The sequence below is a fragment of the Myxocyprinus asiaticus genome, chromosome 31 (assembly GCF_019703515.2).
Source record: "Myxocyprinus asiaticus isolate MX2 ecotype Aquarium Trade chromosome 31, UBuf_Myxa_2, whole genome shotgun sequence".
NCBI classification, from domain to species: Eukaryota; Metazoa; Chordata; class Actinopteri; order Cypriniformes; family Catostomidae; genus Myxocyprinus; species Myxocyprinus asiaticus.
In genome coordinates, this window is record NC_059374.1 from 27,592,787 (window position 1) to 27,612,094 (window position 19,308).

General features: G+C 38.2%; 1 protein-coding gene across 2 annotated transcripts in view; it reads right to left on the reverse strand.

Moving 5' to 3' along the window:
- The window catches only part of LOC127422526 (membrane-associated phosphatidylinositol transfer protein 3-like), a 209,006-nt gene that overhangs the window by 22,762 nt on the left and 166,936 nt on the right, over positions 1-19,308 (reverse strand). For both annotated transcript variants that reach the window (XR_007894193.1, XM_051666122.1), the window contains exons 10-12: positions 17,379-17,549; positions 4,506-4,703; positions 2,674-2,822 (exon numbers count right to left, since the gene is read on the reverse strand). Coding sequence is in view for 1 of the 2 variants with exons in the window: in XM_051666122.1 (XP_051522082.1) it covers positions 2,674-2,822; positions 4,506-4,703; positions 17,379-17,549 (518 nt within the window). In the remaining variant the exon portion in view is untranslated. The remainder of the gene's footprint in view (positions 1-2,673; positions 2,823-4,505; positions 4,704-17,378; positions 17,550-19,308) is intronic.

Consider the following 19,308-nt stretch of genomic DNA (forward strand, 5'->3'; position numbering starts at 1 on the left):
CTAAATGACCCATAATAAAAACTCTAAATGATTGTAGAGGCTTTGGGAATATTTGTATCCTTTCGGATGACATTTAAAAATGGATAAGTGCTGTGTAATGACTTGATAATTTCATAACGCCCTCTGCAGTTTAACCATTCAGCAGGCCCTGAGGAACAGATAATGTGCTAAGCTGAGCTAAAAAATAGATTAGAACCCATATGTAAAACATGAAAACCTTGTGTGTGAAAATGTTGTTAGCTCCATCTTTCTCCTGCACATAAGCAAAGAGACTATAATATGTAGGAAATGCATTCACAAAGATAGATTGGTCTATGATTTTCAAAAATTGACTGCTTCCTTCCCACCTGTGCTGAGGCAGCTTCTTAAGGATGAATTTAATAAGAGGTGCCATTTGAATTTGACACTCAAAGCAAAGCCTGTATATATTTGGTTGAGAACTACATCGGTAATTTGAACTAAAATAAGTCTTGGAAAGTGAAGCTGAGGTGCTTTTTAATGGATATGCCAGATTTATTTGTCTCCCAGCCAGAGGTACAGTATATCCTATTCTTAGAATAGGATATACTGCTTTGCATAAATCTAAATTTCCAGCACAAAATATCGTATGGAAGGAAGGGGAAGAGATACTATTGGAATATATTAAAAAAAGTGGGCAGAGAGAAAGAGACATAGAGACATCTTATGATGAAGGACAGATAGAGGTTAAGAAAACTATAGCATCCATTATCTTTTTGTGTTAAAAGGCAAGTCCTGCTATAGTCACCTAATGCTAATTTGATTTTTCTGGCATGAGAAGAGCAATAGTCAGAGAGTAAGTGAAGTTATTTTATTTGCTTTACTAGATTTTGGGCCCTATTTTAAGAGTGCAATGCATCCCCTGCTTTTTTGACGCCTGCAAGGCTACAGACAGCGTCTCACCTGCTTGAAATATGCTTATCTTGTAATGTATTTTTGTTATATGTTTGTTTTTGTTTTGTTTTTTCTCCCCAGTTTGGAATGCACAATTCCCAATGGGCTCTAGGTCCTCGTGGTGGTGCAGTGACTCGCCTCAATCTGGGTGGCGGAGGATGAATCTCAGTTGCCTCCGCGTCAGAGACCGTCAATCCGCACATCTTATCACGTGGCTTGTTGAGCGCGTTACCGCAGAGACATAGCACGTGTGGAGGCTTCACGCTATTCCCTGCAGCATCCATGCGCAGCTCACCACGCGCCCCACTGAAAGCGAACCACATTATAATGACCACGAGGAGGTTACCCCATGTGACTCTACCCTCCCTAGCAACTGGGCCAATTTGGTTGCTTAGGAGACCTGGCTGGAGTCACTCAGCACGCCCTGGATTCGAACTCGCGACTCCAGGGGTGGTAGTCAGCGTCTTTACTTCCTGAGCTACCCAGGCCCCCATATGTTTCTCTGTTTAATGTTTTATGTTTAATTTCTGTACAGAGTCCATGAGCTTTGGAAAGGCGCTATAGGCCTACGAAATAAACAAATTAGGGATGTAGACAGTTAACCGATTAACCCGCATTAACAAATCGCTTGACCAATAATATCGATTAAAAATGAACCGAGAGGTTAATTCAAGAAATAACAGAGACCAAATTTGATGGGTTTTAATGTAGGGAATGTTATGTACACACGAGGGCGCTGTTAACAGGTAAACCACTGTTTTCCCCTCAGTCTGACTTACAAGGAAAAATGAAGCATGCACTGTGTTTTGTCCATGAAGACATGTTCCAATGCAAATTGTAAAATTGGACTTTAAAGTTTAGTAGTACAGTGTGGTTCCATATAAAAAAACAAACAGAATAGCATTCTGAGATTATATTCTTCTCACCACAATTGTTCAGAGCGTTTATCTGAGTTACCGTAGACTTTGTCAGTTCGAACCAGTCTGGCCATTCTCTGTTGACCTCTCTCATCAACAAGGTGTTTCCATTCGCAGAACTGCCGCTCACTGGATGTTTTTTGTTTCATTCTGAGTAAATTCTAGAGACTGTTGTGTGTGAAAATCCCAGGAGATCAGCAGTTACAGAAATACTCAAACCAGCCCATCTGGTACCAACAATCATGCTACGGTCCAAATCACTGAGATCACATTTTTTCACATTCTGATGGTTGATGTGAACATTAACTGAAGCTCCTGACCCATATCTGCTTGATTTTATGCACTGTACTGCTGCCACACAATTGGCTGATTAGATAATCACATGGATGATTGTTTGTGCCAGATGGACTGGTTTGAGTATTTCTGTAACTGCTGATCTCCTGGGATTTTCACATTTTCCTGGGTATCATTTATGTCCATAGCATTAAAGTTACACAACAAACTGTATAACTTAGGGTTGTTTAAAAAAAAAAAAAGTACACAATTTTGAGTTTTGTTCCATGTTATTATTATTTTTCCCTACTACTTTCTATATAACTGTTGAATGGTAACCAAAACTGCATTGAAGGTTACAATCTTAAATGCGAAGACAGCTGAACAGTCCCTGAACCTGTATTTCTCCAAATCAGAGGTTTACTGTTGAACCCAGCTATTAGACACCATTATGATCAAATGGAGATCCAAAATTAATTTTTTACAGTTTTGCAACAGCAGATCCTGTAAATGGTAAATCTTTGTAAGAGAAGACACAGTAAAACAGATTTTGCCAAGGTTCTTAATGTACCTGTCGCAGAAGCAAGGCGACCACATCAGTGGACTCCCAATAGGAAGCGTGGAACAGGTGAGGCAGAGCCACAGTGGGGAACGCTGTCAAGACGTCCGGACAGTACAGAGCGTAATCCAAACGCTTAGAGCCCCACCAGCTGCTGGAGACTATCATATACACAAACACATGCTGTAGTTTTATATGAAAGAGAAAGACATACAGTGGGGTCCACATTGAAAATATGGGATTCAATATCTACGTGTAAACAGCACCTGCCACACAATGCCACTATTTGTACTCCATGGAAACAGAGAAATTGTAGACAAACTGAAACCACTAGTGTTGCTGCAGTGGCATGGGGTGTAACAACGGTGTGGTTGTGCTTTTATTTTGTGCAGACGACCCGGATCGATTCTGCCTTTTGTCCCACTTTTTCCCAGCCTGTTTCCGGTCTCCACTATTAATATTTTCTTTAATACTACTTTTAATAATAAATGAAAATGAATATAATGATTGATTTCCTTGCAGTGATTTGGTCACAGTGAAGGTGGAGGTGTTGATCTGGGTAAAATTAACCATGGTTTTACTATAGTAATACTGCACTTACAATGTTTTTGGTGGAAAACATAGTTTTAATGCAATTAACCATGGCTACAGTATATTGTGTTATATATAGTAACCATGTTTAATTTTGTGTAATTTTACTACAAAATACCATGGTAATACTATGGTTACTGAAGTAAAACCATGGTTAATTTTTGTAAGGGAAGGATAGGGTTAGGTTTAGGGTGTATGTGGGACTCTAAATAAACACAATAAACACACTGCAGTGATGCCCCTTTACTGTATGTTAGTATTTAATTAGCCGTGAAATTAGTATCTAACACTATTTTCACTGGGGTGCAAATAGCTTCCAACACTATTTACACTTATTGTAATCAGCATCTATCACTATTTGCCCTTAGTGCAAACAGCCTCTGCCCTAATTTAAACCTGGAAATGAAGAGAAGTTTTTAGGATTTTGTTTTAGGAACATTGTGATGCAATATGAATATGAAATATTAAAGATTATGCACTATTTCCAGGTCACTAATCAAACAGGAAAATTAGTGACATTGACCAAGTTTACTACTTAGTAATAAACATCAGATGTCATTGCCTTCATTGAAGCAAACAAGACAGTATTTGAACATCCTTATATAATGCTGGTTAACATATATCATCAGGTTTTGCACAAACTTGTGGAGTCCATGCCATCTTGAGTGCATGCTGTCATTAAAGTAAAAGGGGGACACACCAAATACTAAAAAATTCATGTTACTGTTCTCTCAAATTGTTATGCTGTTAATAAAATAAAGAAAACCACATTAAATTAGAAAAATGCTAAATAGAAGCATTTTCACAAGTAGAGTTGGACTTTTGAACCCCAGTGTATAATAGAGAATAATGCTAAACATAATAGCATACTTGCTTCCATTGTTCCATTATATATTGTTTAGTTAAATAAAGACAGACAGGTCTTGTACGAATAAAGAAGAGTCAAATCACACTTTGGACTATAATAATAACCAGCATTATGGCCTTTCTCTGTAGCAAGAATATGATCTACTTCACCTGTTTTAAATAAACTGTCGCAGGTCTTTTGGCAGCAAAGAGAGACCTTAACATTACACTCCTCAGCTAGAGAGCAAAAACATATCTAAGGAGGTTTGTGAAGTACGGCGTGGAGAGCAGACTTCACTGAGGTCAAAGAGCTTTAGACAAACTTATTTGGTAAAATGTCAATCTTTGAGTGGGAGTCTGGGAGTTTTATTGTGTGCCTGGAGCTCGCCCACCCACTGCCCACTCACTGTTGGCAACGGTGCTGCTCAGCCTGCTCTCCCAGCAGCCTGACGACTGGCTGTCCATGCTGGTCAAACTGGACCTGCGGACCTCAACGCCCACCTGCCCACCTGTGCTGTATTCCGCCTGGTAAGAGGAGTGCGGGGTGCCCACCGGAACAGTGCTACCATGCAAAAACACGTCAGGGTAGCTGTGGATGTCATCAACTGGAGGGAACAGAAAAAGCATGATGATGAGCGACAGATATGCAGATATACATTTTATATTAATGCTGAAGAATCAACTGATATAATTAGTGTCTGAGACCTTAAACAGAGAGAATGATCCATAAGCTGCTTAAATGGTCACACTGATTCCCATTAATTTTATAGAAAGAGTTTGAATATGAATGCATATATGGGTGTTTATTCAATTTTGGATGTATGCAATTTCATGATCATTTAATTTAATTTACCAGGATTTTATCATTTATTTTTAATTCTTAATTTTTTATTTTATGCCTCTTTTGTATAGATATTATCGTTTTAGTTTTTTTCGATACCCAGACTTTCACCATTAAACTATGAAAATGTATTATAAAAATAAAAATGTTTACATTTTTCATGTTTAAAACTATGATAATCTAAGCAAAGAGTGAAATAAACAAACCATTGCCATATTTAATGTGTGAAAATAATAGATTTGTCAATAAATATGACTGTCCCACACCAAACAATTTTGCCCCTAATAAAGTTGTTTTTTTTAAAAGTTAGTGTGCTTGTTTACTAAGTCGACAAAATTGTCAGTTAAGAGCATACTTCAGATTAAATGAGGCAAGTGATGTTTGACGAAAACAAAGAAAAATCAAGATAAATATTACTTGTGAGCAGAATTTATTGAGCATCATTTCCAATCAAGCTGTAATTTTGTCAAATTATGCACAAAATGTGTGAAAATGTTACTCAATTGTATTTAAGATACATAAAATGTAATCTATGAAATTAGCCTTAGCAAGATCTACTATTTTATAAAAAAAAAAAAAAAAAAAAAAGGAAAAGGTCTAATTTCCATCAGATAATTTTATTAAACACACTACAGAATTTCAGATGTGATGGAAAATGACACTGTGGTGGGAATTGTACTTTCTAGAAATTAAAACGTGCCTGAAGTACACCCACATATAGGTGATTCTACTATTGGGGTCACTTCTGAGTATTTGAAATCTTGAAAAATGTATTCATATTTGTTGAATCACATATCTTGGAATAAAGATCTGATCATGGCTTTGATCAATAAATCAAAGTGGATTTTGGTATAATGGGTGATCCTAAAATACTGTCCAGTTTGGTAACAACACCTTATAAAGCAACTCTCAGATCATAAAATTAATTACATTTTTAAAACTCGGTTGTTCTCTAAAATGCTTGGTGTGACGATAATGACAGAAGTATTGGGGACAGCCCTTTGTTATGGAAATTGTAGACATTAATACCATATCAATTGAAAATAATATTTAAATTCTTATAAAAATGTGCAAAGCAAAATTTTACTGATTGTAACACTTTTATTATAGAGGGGAAGGTAATAGTAAAATTTTGGCAAATGTAAAATTGTATCAATTGTGGAAGTTATTATAAATAAGTCATTAAAGAGACAAAAAAAAATAAAAAAAAATTCAAAAGCATTTATAATCTAACCTTTAAAACTAAAATGATTTGTAAAAAAGAAAGAAAAAAGTAGGAAATTTCACCTAATATATTAACCACTGATCTAGTGTGTGCAAAAGAGAGAAACTGTGAGGTCATAGTCTACATCACTTCATGTCCTCAGAGAACCCTGTTTAAATTGAATTTATAAAACCTTTAGCTATTGCATAACCAAGACAACAAAGGCCTACCTTTCACTCTCAATATAACTCACCACGATGTCAAACTATATTTGTGCAACGGCCCTAAATGTTTCCTGACAGGGATCAAGTGCTCTCCTTTTCTTTCTCTTTAAGAATACAGAATGACATGCAGGCAAGAATTCTTTAAGCACACGCTCCTGCTAATCTGTCCATTTATACGCCTGCTGCCTCACACACATAGCCTGTTATTTCTGACGGGGCAAACTGAATCGGTTTTCATTAGTCCGACAGAAAACATCCCATTAGGCAGGGCCACATTACGGGCTCAGCCACATGCATGTGTGAGTGGGAGTATGTGAGCGTGAACTTGGCAGTTGTGTGGCATGGACCACTACAGGTGGCAAAGAGCACCTGTCTGGTCTTATGTCATTCCAGCAATTGGCTTCTCTCATTTGCCAGCTCCATGGATTCACAAATGGACAGGGCTTCAATTATGATGACAGTCACTACAATGTGGAAAATGGGGATAGTTGGATATGAGTAATAGGGGTGCAGAAAGTGCCAAAAAAGGGCTGGAAGCACGGTTATCCTTGTTTTTCATTTTTAATGTACTGATTATTTAAATTTTATTTTCAATGTGTATATATTTTTTTCTTTTCCTAGTTTTGGTTCAGTTTCATATATACACAGTATATACAACACACACATATTTACAATATATATATATATATATATATATATATATATATATATATATATATATATATATATTAGGGCTGGCAATCTATTACATTTTTTAATCAAATTAATTACATAGTATGCCGATTAATTAACTGAATTATCACAATTAATCGCATACATAAATATCTGCTGAGAAAGCCCCTCAAATAACAATTTATATATACACACACAGTTGAAGTCAGAAGTTCACATACACTGAAGTGATTAAAACTCATTTTTTGTAACCACTCCACAGATTTCATATTAGCAAACTATAGTTTTGGCAAGTCGTTTAGGACATCTACTTTGTGCATGACACAAGTAATTTTTTCAACAATTGTTTACAGACAGATTGTTTCACTTTTAACTGACTATATCACAATTTCAGTGTATCAGAAGTTCACATACACTAAGTTAACTGTACCTTTAAGCACCTTGATGTCAAAAGAAAATGATGTCAAGCCTTTATACAATTAGCCAATAAGCTTCTGATAAGAGGTGTACTGAATTGGAGGTGTACCTGTGGATGTATTTTAAGGCCTACCTTCAAACTCAGTGCCTCTTTGCTTGGGAAAATCTAAAGAAATCAGCCAAGACCTCAGAAAAAAGGTTGCGGACCTCCACAAGTCTGGTTCATCCTTGGGAGCAATTTAAAAATGCCTGAAAGTACCACGTTCATCTGTACAAACAATAGTACGCAAGTATAAACAGCATGGGACCACGCAATCATCATACCACTCAGGAAGAAGACACATTCTGTCTCCTAGAGATGAACGTAGTTTGGTGCGAAAAGTGCAAATCAATCCCAGAACAACAGCAAAGGACCTTGTGAAGATGCTGGAGGAAACAGGTAGACAAGTATCTATATCCACAGTAAAACGAGTCCTATATTGATATAACCTGAAAGGCTGCTCAGCAAGGAAGAAGCCAATGCTCCAAAGCCGCCATAAAAAAGCCAGACTAAAGTTTGTCAGTGCACATGGTGACAAAAATCTAAATTTCTGAGAAATGTCCTCTGGTCTAATGAAACAAAAATTTAACTGTTTGGCCATAATGACCATTGTTAAGTTTGGAGGAAAAAGGGTGAGGCTTGCAAGCCGAAGAACACCATCCCAACCGTGAAGCATGGGACTGGTGCACTTCCCAAAATAGATGGCATCATGAGGAAGGAAAATTATGTGGATATACTGAAGCAACATCTCAAGACATCAGCCAGGAAGTTAAAGCTCAGTCGCAAATGCGTCTTCCAAATGGACAATGACACCACGCATACCTCCAGAATTGTGGCAAAATGGCTTAGGACAACAAAGTCAAGGTATTGGAATGGCCATCACAAAGCCCTGACTTCAATCCGATAGAAAATTTGTGGGCAGAACTGAAAAAGCGTGTGCGAGCAAGGAGGTCTAAAAACCTGACTCAGTTACTCCAGTTCTGTCTAGATGAACGGGCCAAAATTCCAGCAACTGTGGAAGGCTACCCAAAATGTTTGACAAAAGTTAAACATTTTAAAGGCAATGCTGCCAAATACTAACAAAGTGTATGTAAACTTCTGACCCACTGTGAATGTGATGAAAGAAATAAAAGCTGAAATAAATCAGAATATTATTCTGACATTTCACAATCTTAAAATAAAGTAGTGGATCCTAACTGACCTAAGACAGGTAATGTGAAAAACTAAGTTTAAACGTATTTGGCTAAGGTGTATGTAAATCTCTGATTTGTATTTTATATATATATATATATATATATATATATATATATATATATATATATATATTATAACCAAAAGTTTTAAGCAGGTGTAAAGAATGTAGTATAATGAGGAAGTTTTCAAAAAATAATGCCATGAATACTTTTAATTTAAATAAAATAAATCAATATTTGGTGTGACAACCCTTTGCATTTAAAAAAGCACCAATTCTCCTAGTTACACTTGCAAACAGTTTTTCAACAGACAGACAGACAGATAGATAGAAAGCTTATTTTGTATACATATAAAGCAGTATCATGTATATGTATATAAATTAAAATGTTGTCATAATTTTTTCACCCTCATTTTGTTCCAAACCAGTATGACTTTTATTTGTGAAAGACACAACAGCAGAATGTTAGCCTCAGTCACCATTTACTTTCACTGCATATTTTTTCCTTACAATAAAAGTAAATGGTGACTGGGGATAGCATTCTGCCTACCATCTCCTTTGTGTTCAAAAATAAGAAAGTCATACTTGGTCAGAACAACATGAGATTGATTAAATGCAGACATCATTTCCATTTTTGGGTCAACTCTCCCCTTTAAGTTTATCATGGTCATCTAATGTTATCACTATTAAGTAGCATTTTTATGTTTAATTAAGGTGAGTTGTAAAGTTTAAAGTTCAAAATACTGTGTATCAAACCCTAAAATTAATTTGTGGTCATTTTCATTTTATTTTAGTGAGTTTTAGTGCCATGAAATGTATTTTAGTTGCATTTTAGCTTTTCCAATTATGTTAGTTCGTATTTTCAATTCAGTAAACAAAAATTTCTTCAACTGGTTTTCATTTTAGTTTTTATTAACGATAATATCACTAAGGCTAAGGCGAGTAAAGGAGAGTAGTGAGGTGGTGGGATGTTGAAATGGGAGCACATCACGGAGTGTGTGTGTGTGTGTGAATTCTAAGCAGGGGCAGCCCTATCATTGCTGGTAATTAGAAAGTGCCCCAACAATTTTATTGCTTTCCAGTCATATTGACATATCAGTGAGCCAGGCTCAGGCGTGTTCTGAATGCACTTAGGCCCGCAGTAACGGTAGCCCGAATCAGCAAAGCTCCAGAGAGCAGAGCATTCTGCAGTTCTATCTAGGTACAGTTTTGCAGAGTTAACCACCACAGTCTCTCAGCTTGACCTTTTCCGAGTAGCTTCTGCCCAGCGCAGAGCGCATGGCTACGGTACTTAATTTCTGATATCACTAAAGCCTGCTCCAGAATACAAATTCACAGGAGCTCTCTAGTAAGAAAACATAGTCTGGAATCAGATGCTGCTATTACGCCAACCCTGGATGAACACAGAACAGAAGACTGCACACACGAGGAGCGGCCGGGGAGACTAATCACACTTTCGATACAAAGTTCATAGCATTACCAAAGGCCACATCTATTAACCCTTAAATGCATGGTAATTTTCCCAAACACTTACATATTCGGGTCTTTAGCGACCCTGCACATCACAAATGGATGTACAAAATGCCCAGAGAGTGTAACATTTTAAACATACTGTATGTTCAAGACAATTAGAAAACAATAAAATAAAATCTATTTTGATATATTTTGATGTTTTATTTTTCATATATCAATGAGATAATGCAACAAATCAGGATAAATCAATAACAGGATTCATTAATTTCACTCTAAAATTTCATGAGATGCAACTGGCTGTCAAACACATGAACTACACATAACACATAATCTACACATGTGTAATGTATGTGTAACTTATGTGTAGCTTATGTGTATTTTCTCAGGCACTTATTGAGTCTAAATCAGGGGTCTTAACCATTTTCAGGCCAAGGACCCCTTGGTGGGTAGAGAGACAGAGACAGAGACCATCGTGGATGGTAGGCTGCCATATTATTGTACGTATACTTCATGATTACATTGCAAAACCATTGAAATAATCATTAAATGCTGCCCTGCTGAAAAGACAAGCTAAAACCAGCATAAGCTGGTTGGCTGGTTTTAGCTGGTCGCCCAGCCTGGTCATAGTTGCTCAGGCTGGTTTTAAAGGGGATTTGAACCCTTTTTTAGCTGGTCTGGCTGGTCTTAGTTGGTCAGGCTGGTCTTAGCTGGTCTCCCAGCCTGACCAGCTAAAAAGTGTTCAAACCCCCTCTAAAACCAGCTAACTGACCAGCCTCGCTGGGCTGGGCGACCAGCTAAAACCAGCCAACCAGCTTAAGCTGGTTTTAGCTGGTCTTTTCAGCAGGGATGTACAGCAGGGGTCTGCAACATTTTTGACATGAAGTGACATTTTTAAATTCCCCTGTAAATCCCTGTGCCAAACCTCCTCCAAAAAGAAAGAGAAATACAGACAGATATATAGACAGACAGACAGACAAGACAGAAAAACAGACAGACCCTGTCCATGCAGAATAATACAACTTTTATAAGGTTACTAAAATGGAGTCTTCATCTCATGTGAATGATCGAGTTTATACATATATTTTAAAATTACTGTTGATTTCACTGAGTACAAATTTGTAATGAGGAAAACAATGACTGAGTGCACCTTGAATTATGTTGATTTGAGAGTCACCACCTTGTGTGTGTGGAACGTTAAGGACCGTGTAGCCTATGCCAGCTTGATAATCTCAGCAGCAACTATTTATTAACACCAGGCAAGTAAGCTATTAATCTGAAAGCAGGCTCTCATCTGCTCAACCGCACAGTGCAACCAATGCAAAGCAGACGCGTTTACTCACAAGACCCTCCACTGCAGTGCTGCTGAACCTGATGTGTGTCGAGCTTTGAGTGGCTCGTGATGAGCAGAGGTCATGTGAAGGGTTTTTCCAGGCTGCGCGCTTCTGCTGACTAGTGTTGTTTAGTCACACTTTAAGATTTGGCATGCAGCTGCGAAGGACTTTTTTTAAAATTCATACTCCTGTCTCTCGTTGTCGCTCACAAGCGAGTGAGTGATTATTACAAATGCCACCAATGGTGGATCAAACAATAATTTGCGGACCCGCTGTTGAAGGCCCTTGGTCTAAATAGTTGGACAATTTACATAATTTCAGTAGTACACCCAAATGACAATCTTTAAAGTTTAGAACTAGCACAAGTACAGTGTGGTTCCATTCTGAGATGCTATTCTTCACACCACAATTGTACAGAGCGTTTATCTGAGTAACCGTAGACTTTGTCAGTTCGAACCAGTCTGGCCATTCTCTGTTGACCTCTCTCATCAATGAGGCATTTCAATCCGCAGAACTGCCGCTCACTGGATGTTTTTTTGTTTCTGGCACCATTTTGAGTAAATTATAGAGACTGTTGTGTGTGAAAATCCCAGTAGATCAGCAGTTACAGAAATACTCAAACCAGCCCATCTGGCACAAACAATCATGCCACGGTCCAAATCACTGAGATCAAATTTTTTCACATTCTGATGGTTGATGTGAACATTAACTGAAGCTCCTGAACCATATCTGCATGATTTTATGCACTGCACTGCTGCCACATGATTGGCTGATTAGATAATCGCATGGATGATTGTTGGTGCCAGACGGGCTGGTTTGAGTATTTCTGTAACTGCTGATCTCCTGGGATTTTCACAAACAACAGTCTCTAGAATTTACTCAGAATAGTGCCAAAAACAAAAAACATCCAGTGAGCAGCAGTTCTGTGGACAGAAATGCCTTGTTGATGAGAGAGGTCAACAGAGAATGGCCAGAATGTTTCGAACTGACAAAGTCTATATCTGATTGGATGATAGACGTTCTATGAGTACTGACGTCTCAGTACATCATCACTCGGACGCTTCACTCTGTGTATCACGCCGCTTGTGTTCGTGGTGTTCTAAACAAAAGTGTAAGAGCAGTGCATTTGTGTTAAGAAATATATGTGTCTCTTAACATTTATTTTAGTGACATTACAGATTTTAGCCAGCAGGTGGTAGCAAAAGACCATTTGTATGTGTAAAAGAAGCCAGTTAGGTGATGTGAAGTGATTTTAAAGTTTTTTTTTTTTTTTTTTAATCACAGTACCCTTTATTAAAAAAAAAAACTACAAAAAAAAAAACTCTGAATGTGTATATCTTTAACTACACATGCTTTATGAACAAACAGTCAGTAACTGCACAATTTTAAGTCTCACAAGTACACAACACAACACAACACAGTAACAGTTCTCAGTTCATTTAGAGTTAGACATGATGAAAATAATGACTTGCGGTTCAATGAATATGTCAAGTTTTTGAGACAGATTTTTGCGACCTTTGGGATGATTAATTAAAAAAGAACCGCTCATACTGTGTTATGAATATCATCCAGTTCCAGCATTTGGTAACTGGTTCTGAGTTCACAGCCCTACCTGCTGAAAAGACCACTCTATTCACCACTGAAAAATGCTAATAAACCAACCCAACAACATCCCATGCTGGTGGCCAGCATCCAAATCACAACATATGCAAGTAACCAGCAATGCTGGTCTTTAGAAAATACAAACTGAGACTTTCAGTCAGTGACATGCCCCACTCTTACAGCACTAGAAAGGGTACTCAGTCAAACTATTAAAAAAACACACACACACTACAACGCAAAAAGGGAGGTTAATGGATTATATACAGGCTAAGCATGACTTGAAGACAACTGAGTGACCCAGAGAAGATTGAAGATGAAAGCACAGCAGGGTATAGCATTTACCACAGTGCTGTAGAATAACATGAGGAAGACCTTTGAGATGAGGGCAAGATGGTGTATGAGCTCTGGGCACAAGTGGCTGAAGCCAACACGGAGATGAGAGGAATCGAGAGTTCAGCTTCAAGAAATAGGCTGTTCTTCAGAGTAATGAGAAAAAGAACTCCATGACGCTGGTCCTTCGCATGGCTGAGGGAACACAGTCCCCAATTTCCTGCCCTTTTTAAGCCATTTCAAATGAACTACTCAGGCAGTTTTCAGGCAGTCGTTAAATTAAATGAATCAATCCGAACTCACAGTAAAAGCATAAACAAGAAACAAGATGGATATCAGATACATTCCTCACTTGAAATGCCCGCTGAGTAAATCTGTAATGATTCATAATGGAAGAAACTTACACATGGAAGGCCGCTCCAGAGATACTCCATTAGGATGGCAATTATTAACTACAGCATTAAGAGAGTGTGTGCGCGCGCGGTGTGTGTGCATGCATAAGATACATCCACGCCTCAGTATCTATCAAATATTGTGACATTCTTTGCCTATGATCAGCAGAGTGAGACTTGATATAATTAAAAGTCAGTCATATTTCCTGTGAGACAGACTCTCTATCCTCTCAATAGCTTATAGTTCTCTCTTCTGCACTGTTGTGTTGAGGGGACTATCTGTTTGTGTGATCAATGGAAGACCGTGGAAGTGTTTAGGAAACCTTTATTAAAGGAATATTCCGCATTCAATACAAGTTTAGCTCAATTGACAGCATCTGTGGCATAATGTTGATAACCACAAAAAATTATTTCGACTCCTCCCCTTAACAAAATCGAGGTTGCAGTGAGGCACTTACAATGGAAGTCAATGGGGTCAATTTTTGGGGGGTTTAAAAGGCAGAAATGTGAAGCTTATAATTTTATAAAAGCACTTCTCTAGTAAAACATGTATTATTTTATCTGTAAAGTTGTTTAAATTATTGTTTTTACAGTTGTTTTAGGGTTTACAATGTTAATTTCGACATGTAAAATTGGATATAACTTTACAAAGAAAAGGAAAGCAAGCAATTTGATCACACTAAAATCATGTTTACACACATATTGTTTACATCTTGTGGCTATACTTTTGAAAAAGTGAGTATTTTAATGTTTACAGATTGGCCCCATTCACTTCCATTGTAAGTGCCTCACTGTAACCCATATTTACAGAAAAGGTGGGACAAGACAAAATAAATATTTGTGGTAATCAACATTGTCACAAATGCTGTGAGCTTAACTTGTACTGAACCCAAAATATTCCTTTAAAACCATCATTATTTTTGCAGTTCTGTTTGATATCACTATAGACCCAGAATTAGACACTTCACCAATAACTTAGTCTAACTTGTACTTCTTGTTAAAAGATCTATACAAATTAAATGCTCATGTGTATATACAGGTGCATCTCAATAAATTAGAATGTCGTGGAAAAGTTCATTTATTTCAGTAATTCAACTCAAACTGTGAAACTCGTGTATTAAATAAATTCAATGCACACAAACTGAAGTAGTTTAAGTCTTTGGTTCTTTTAATTGTGATGATTTTGGCTCACATTTAACAAAAACCCACCAATTCACTATCTCAAAAAATTAGAATACATCATAAGACCAATAAAAAAAACATGTTTAGTGAATTGTTGGCCTTCTGGAAAGTATGTTCATTTACTGTAAATGTACTCAATACTTGGTAGGGGCTCCTATTGCTTTAATTACTGCCTCAAGTCGGCGTGGCATGGAGGTGATCAGTTTGTGGCACTGCTGAGGTGGTATGGAAGCCCAGGTTTCTTTGACAGTGGCCTTCAGCTCATCTGCATTTTTTGGTCTCTTGTTTCTCATTTTCCTCTTGACAATACCCCATAGATTCTCTATGGGGTTCAGGTCTGGCGAGTTTGCTGGCCAGTCAAGCACACCAACACCATGGTCATTTAACCAACTTTTGGTGCTTTTGGCAGTGTGGGCAGGTGCCAAATCCTGCTGTAAAATGAAATCAGCATTTTTAAAAAGCTGGTCAGCAGAAGGAAGCATGAAGTGCTCCAAAATTTCTTGGTAAACGGGTGCAGTGACTTTGGTTTTCAAAAAACACAATGGACCAACACCAGCAGATGACATTGCACCCCAAATCATCACAGACTGTGGAAACTTAACACTGGACTTCAAGCAACTTGGGCTATGAGCTTCTCCACCCTTCCTCCAGACTCTAGGACCTTGGTTTCCAAATGAAATACAAAACTTGCTCTCATCTGAAAAGAGGACTTTGGAACACTGGGCAACAGTCCAGTTCTTCTTCTCCTTAGCCCAGGTAAGACGCCTCTGACGTTGTCTGTGGTTCAGGAGTGGCTTAACAAGAGGAATACGACAACTGTAGCCAAATTCCTTGACATGTCTGTGTGTGGTGGCTCTTGATGCCTTGACCCCAGCCTCAGTCCATTCCTTGGAAGTTCACCCAAATTCTTGAATCGATTTTGCTTGACAATCATAAGGCTGCGGTTCTCTCGGTTGGTTGTGCATCTTTTTCTTCCACACTATTTCCTTCCACTCAACTTTCTGTTAACATGCTTGGATACAGCACTCTGTGAACAGCCAGCTTCTTTGGCAATGAATGTTTGTGGCTTACCCTCCTTGTGAAGGGTGTCAATGATTGTCTTCTGGACAACTGTCAGATCAGCAGTCTTCCCCATGATTGTGTAGCCTAGTGAACTAAACTGAGAGACCATTTTGATGGCTCAGGAAACCTTTGCAGGTGTTTTGAGTTGATTAGCTGATTGGCATGTCACCATATTCTAATTTTTTGAGATAGTGAATTGGTGGGTTTTTGTTAAATGTGAGCCAAAATCATCACAATTAAAAAAACCAAAGACTTAAACTACTTCAGTCTGTGTGCATTGAATTTATTTAATACACGAGTTTCACAATTTGAGTTGTATTACTGAAATAAATGAACTTTTCCACGACATTCTAATTTATTGAGATGCACCTGATATATATATATATATATATATATATATATATATATATATATATATATATATATATATATATATATATAAACATTTGAATATATATTCATTTTTACCCCCTTTGGCTCAGATCCTTTTTTTAGATTTATAGAGGGTGTTTCATAATAAGTTCGATGCTATTTATCCTAGTTGTCATCTTGGCCTTGTCTAAAATGTAGAATTAGCCGAAAATGGCTGACATAAAAGTTAAATATGCCAAATATGCTCTAAATAAATCAGGACCTCCTTAAGAAGTGAGACCCCAAGTCTGCAGATCTTGGTAATACTCCAGGGAATCTGACACAGTGTAAGAAAAGAAAGTAATTGGGGGAGCAGTACTGTTCAGGACAGCTGTTGTCTGGAAAAACAGGGGACGCATGCAAAAAGTAGAAAGATTCAGGGTACCTGTAAATAAACTCCAATGTTTCATTTTTATTTTAAAATTAGGCCTTAAAGGGATAGTTCACACAAAAATGAAAATTCTGTCATCGTTTACTCTCATGTTCGTCCAAACCCATAGTCATATGAGTGAGTAAATGGGGACAGAATTTTCATTTTTGGGTGAACTATCCTTCCTAAGGGAAGCTAAAATTTTTGCTATTGATAAGCCCCTGAAAAAGCATACAAGCATCCATCTAACATGCTTTCAATGTGTGTTTATCTGTGTGTCTTTAAGAAAGCATGGGAGAGAGAAAAACAAGAAAGATGGTACTTTTTCCCCCAAAAAATCTCGTTTACAACCAAACAATAATCATTCCTCAAAACAGCAAACGAAGACAATTTGGTAACCCAGGATAAGCTTATTACTGTGACAAAGCAATTATGAAACACAATAAAAGAAACAAATGAACGAATACTGCATTTTACTTGTGCGTGTGGAGTTAGAGCTGAAAGGTTTAATTGGATCTCAACGGGACATTTACTCACCGATAAGGGTGGAACGTCCGTCTCCCAGTGGGTAGCGCTGGTAGCGGGGAACAGGGAAGGGAGGCAATTTGTGGAACTGGGAGTGTAGCAGGGGCTCCAATCTAGAGGCCGACGGGTCAGAGGGGTAGAACAGGTTGAAGATTTGAGAACATGCAGGCCGGAGCTGAGACACTGCGGGATAAAGGACAGATGATGTTAGTGGGGATGGATTATATATAAAATTAAGTTGTGATTGAGGTGGAGGATAATGGAAATAGCCTTGCAATGGTGTCTTGACTAGGGATGGTTCATGATGGTTGACTAGTTATTCAACAACAAGGTTTTAGTGAGGTTGACTAGTTTATCTACATTTTTTCTTTATGCTTTCTTTTCTGTATTTTTTTTTTTTTAAATATTTTGTTACAGTACTTCAATGTGCATGCTGACATGGTGCTGTGCTTCTGCTACAAGACAGTTCAGTCATGACAACTCGTGGAAGTATTTAGCATGTTAATGTGGGTATGACATATTGATAGGATACTGGACTTGGAAGAATAGATCTTCTACACTGCTGCTGCTGCAGAGCAGGTACGGAGACTTGCTACAGCAAGAACACATACAGACATATTGGTAACACTTTACAATAAGGTTACATTAGTTAAGGCCTTAATTAACATTAGTTAATGCATTAGCTAACATTAACCAACAATAAACAACACCCTTTTACAGCATTTATTAATCTTTGTTTATGTTAATTTATAGATATACAGTGCATCCGGAAAGTATTCACAGCGCTTCACTTTTTCCACATTTTGTTATGTTACAGCCTTATTCCAAAATTGATTAAATTCATTATTTTCCTCAAAATTCTACAAACAATACCCCATAATGACAACGTGAAAGAAGTTTGTTTGAAATCTTTGCAAATTTAAGAAAAAAAAAAAAAAATCACATGTACATAAGTATTCACAGCCTTTGCCATGACACTCAAAATTGAGCTCAGGTGCATCCTGTTTCCACTGATCATCCTTGAGATGTTTCTACAACTTGATTGGAGTCCACCTGTGGTAAATTCAGTTGATTGGACATGATTTGGAAAGGCACTCACCTGTCTATATAAGGTCCCACAGTTAACGGTGCATGTCAGAGCACAAACCAAGCCATGAAGTCCAAGGAATTGTCTGTAGACCTCCGAGACAGGATTGTATCAAGGCACAGATCTGGGGAAGGGTACAGAAAAATTTCTGCAGCACTGAAGGTCCCAATGAGCACAGTGGCCTCCATCATCCGTAAATGGAAGAAGTTTGGAACCACCAGGACTCTTCCTAGAGCTGGCCGCCTGGCCAAGCTGAGCGATTGGGGGAGAAGGGCCTTAGTCAGGGAGGTGACCAAGAACCCGATGGTCACTCTGACAGAGCTCCAGCATTTCTCTGTGGAGAGAGGAGAACCTTCCAGAAGAACAACCATCTCTGCAGCACTCCACCAATCAGGCCTGTATGGTAGAGTGGCCAGACAGAAGCCAATCCACAGTAAAAGGCACATGACAGCCTGCCTGGAGTTTGCCAAAAGGCACCTGAAGGACTCTCAGACCATGAGAAACAAAGATTGAACTCTTTGGCCTGAATGGCAAGCGTCATGTCTGAAGGAAACCAGGCACCGCTCATCACCTGGCCAATACCATCCCTACAGTGAAGCATGGTGGTGGCAGCATCATGCTGTGGGGATGTTTTTCAGTGGCAGGAACTGGGAGACTAGTCAAGATCGAGGGAAAGATGAATGCAGCAATGTACAGAGACACCTTGATGAAAACCTGCTCCAGAGCGCTCTGGACCTCAGATTGGGGTGAAGGTTCATCTTCCAACAGGACAACGACCCTAAGCACACAGCCAAGATAACAAAGGAGTGGCTACGGGACAACTCTGTGAATGTCTTTGAGTGGCCCAGCCAGAGC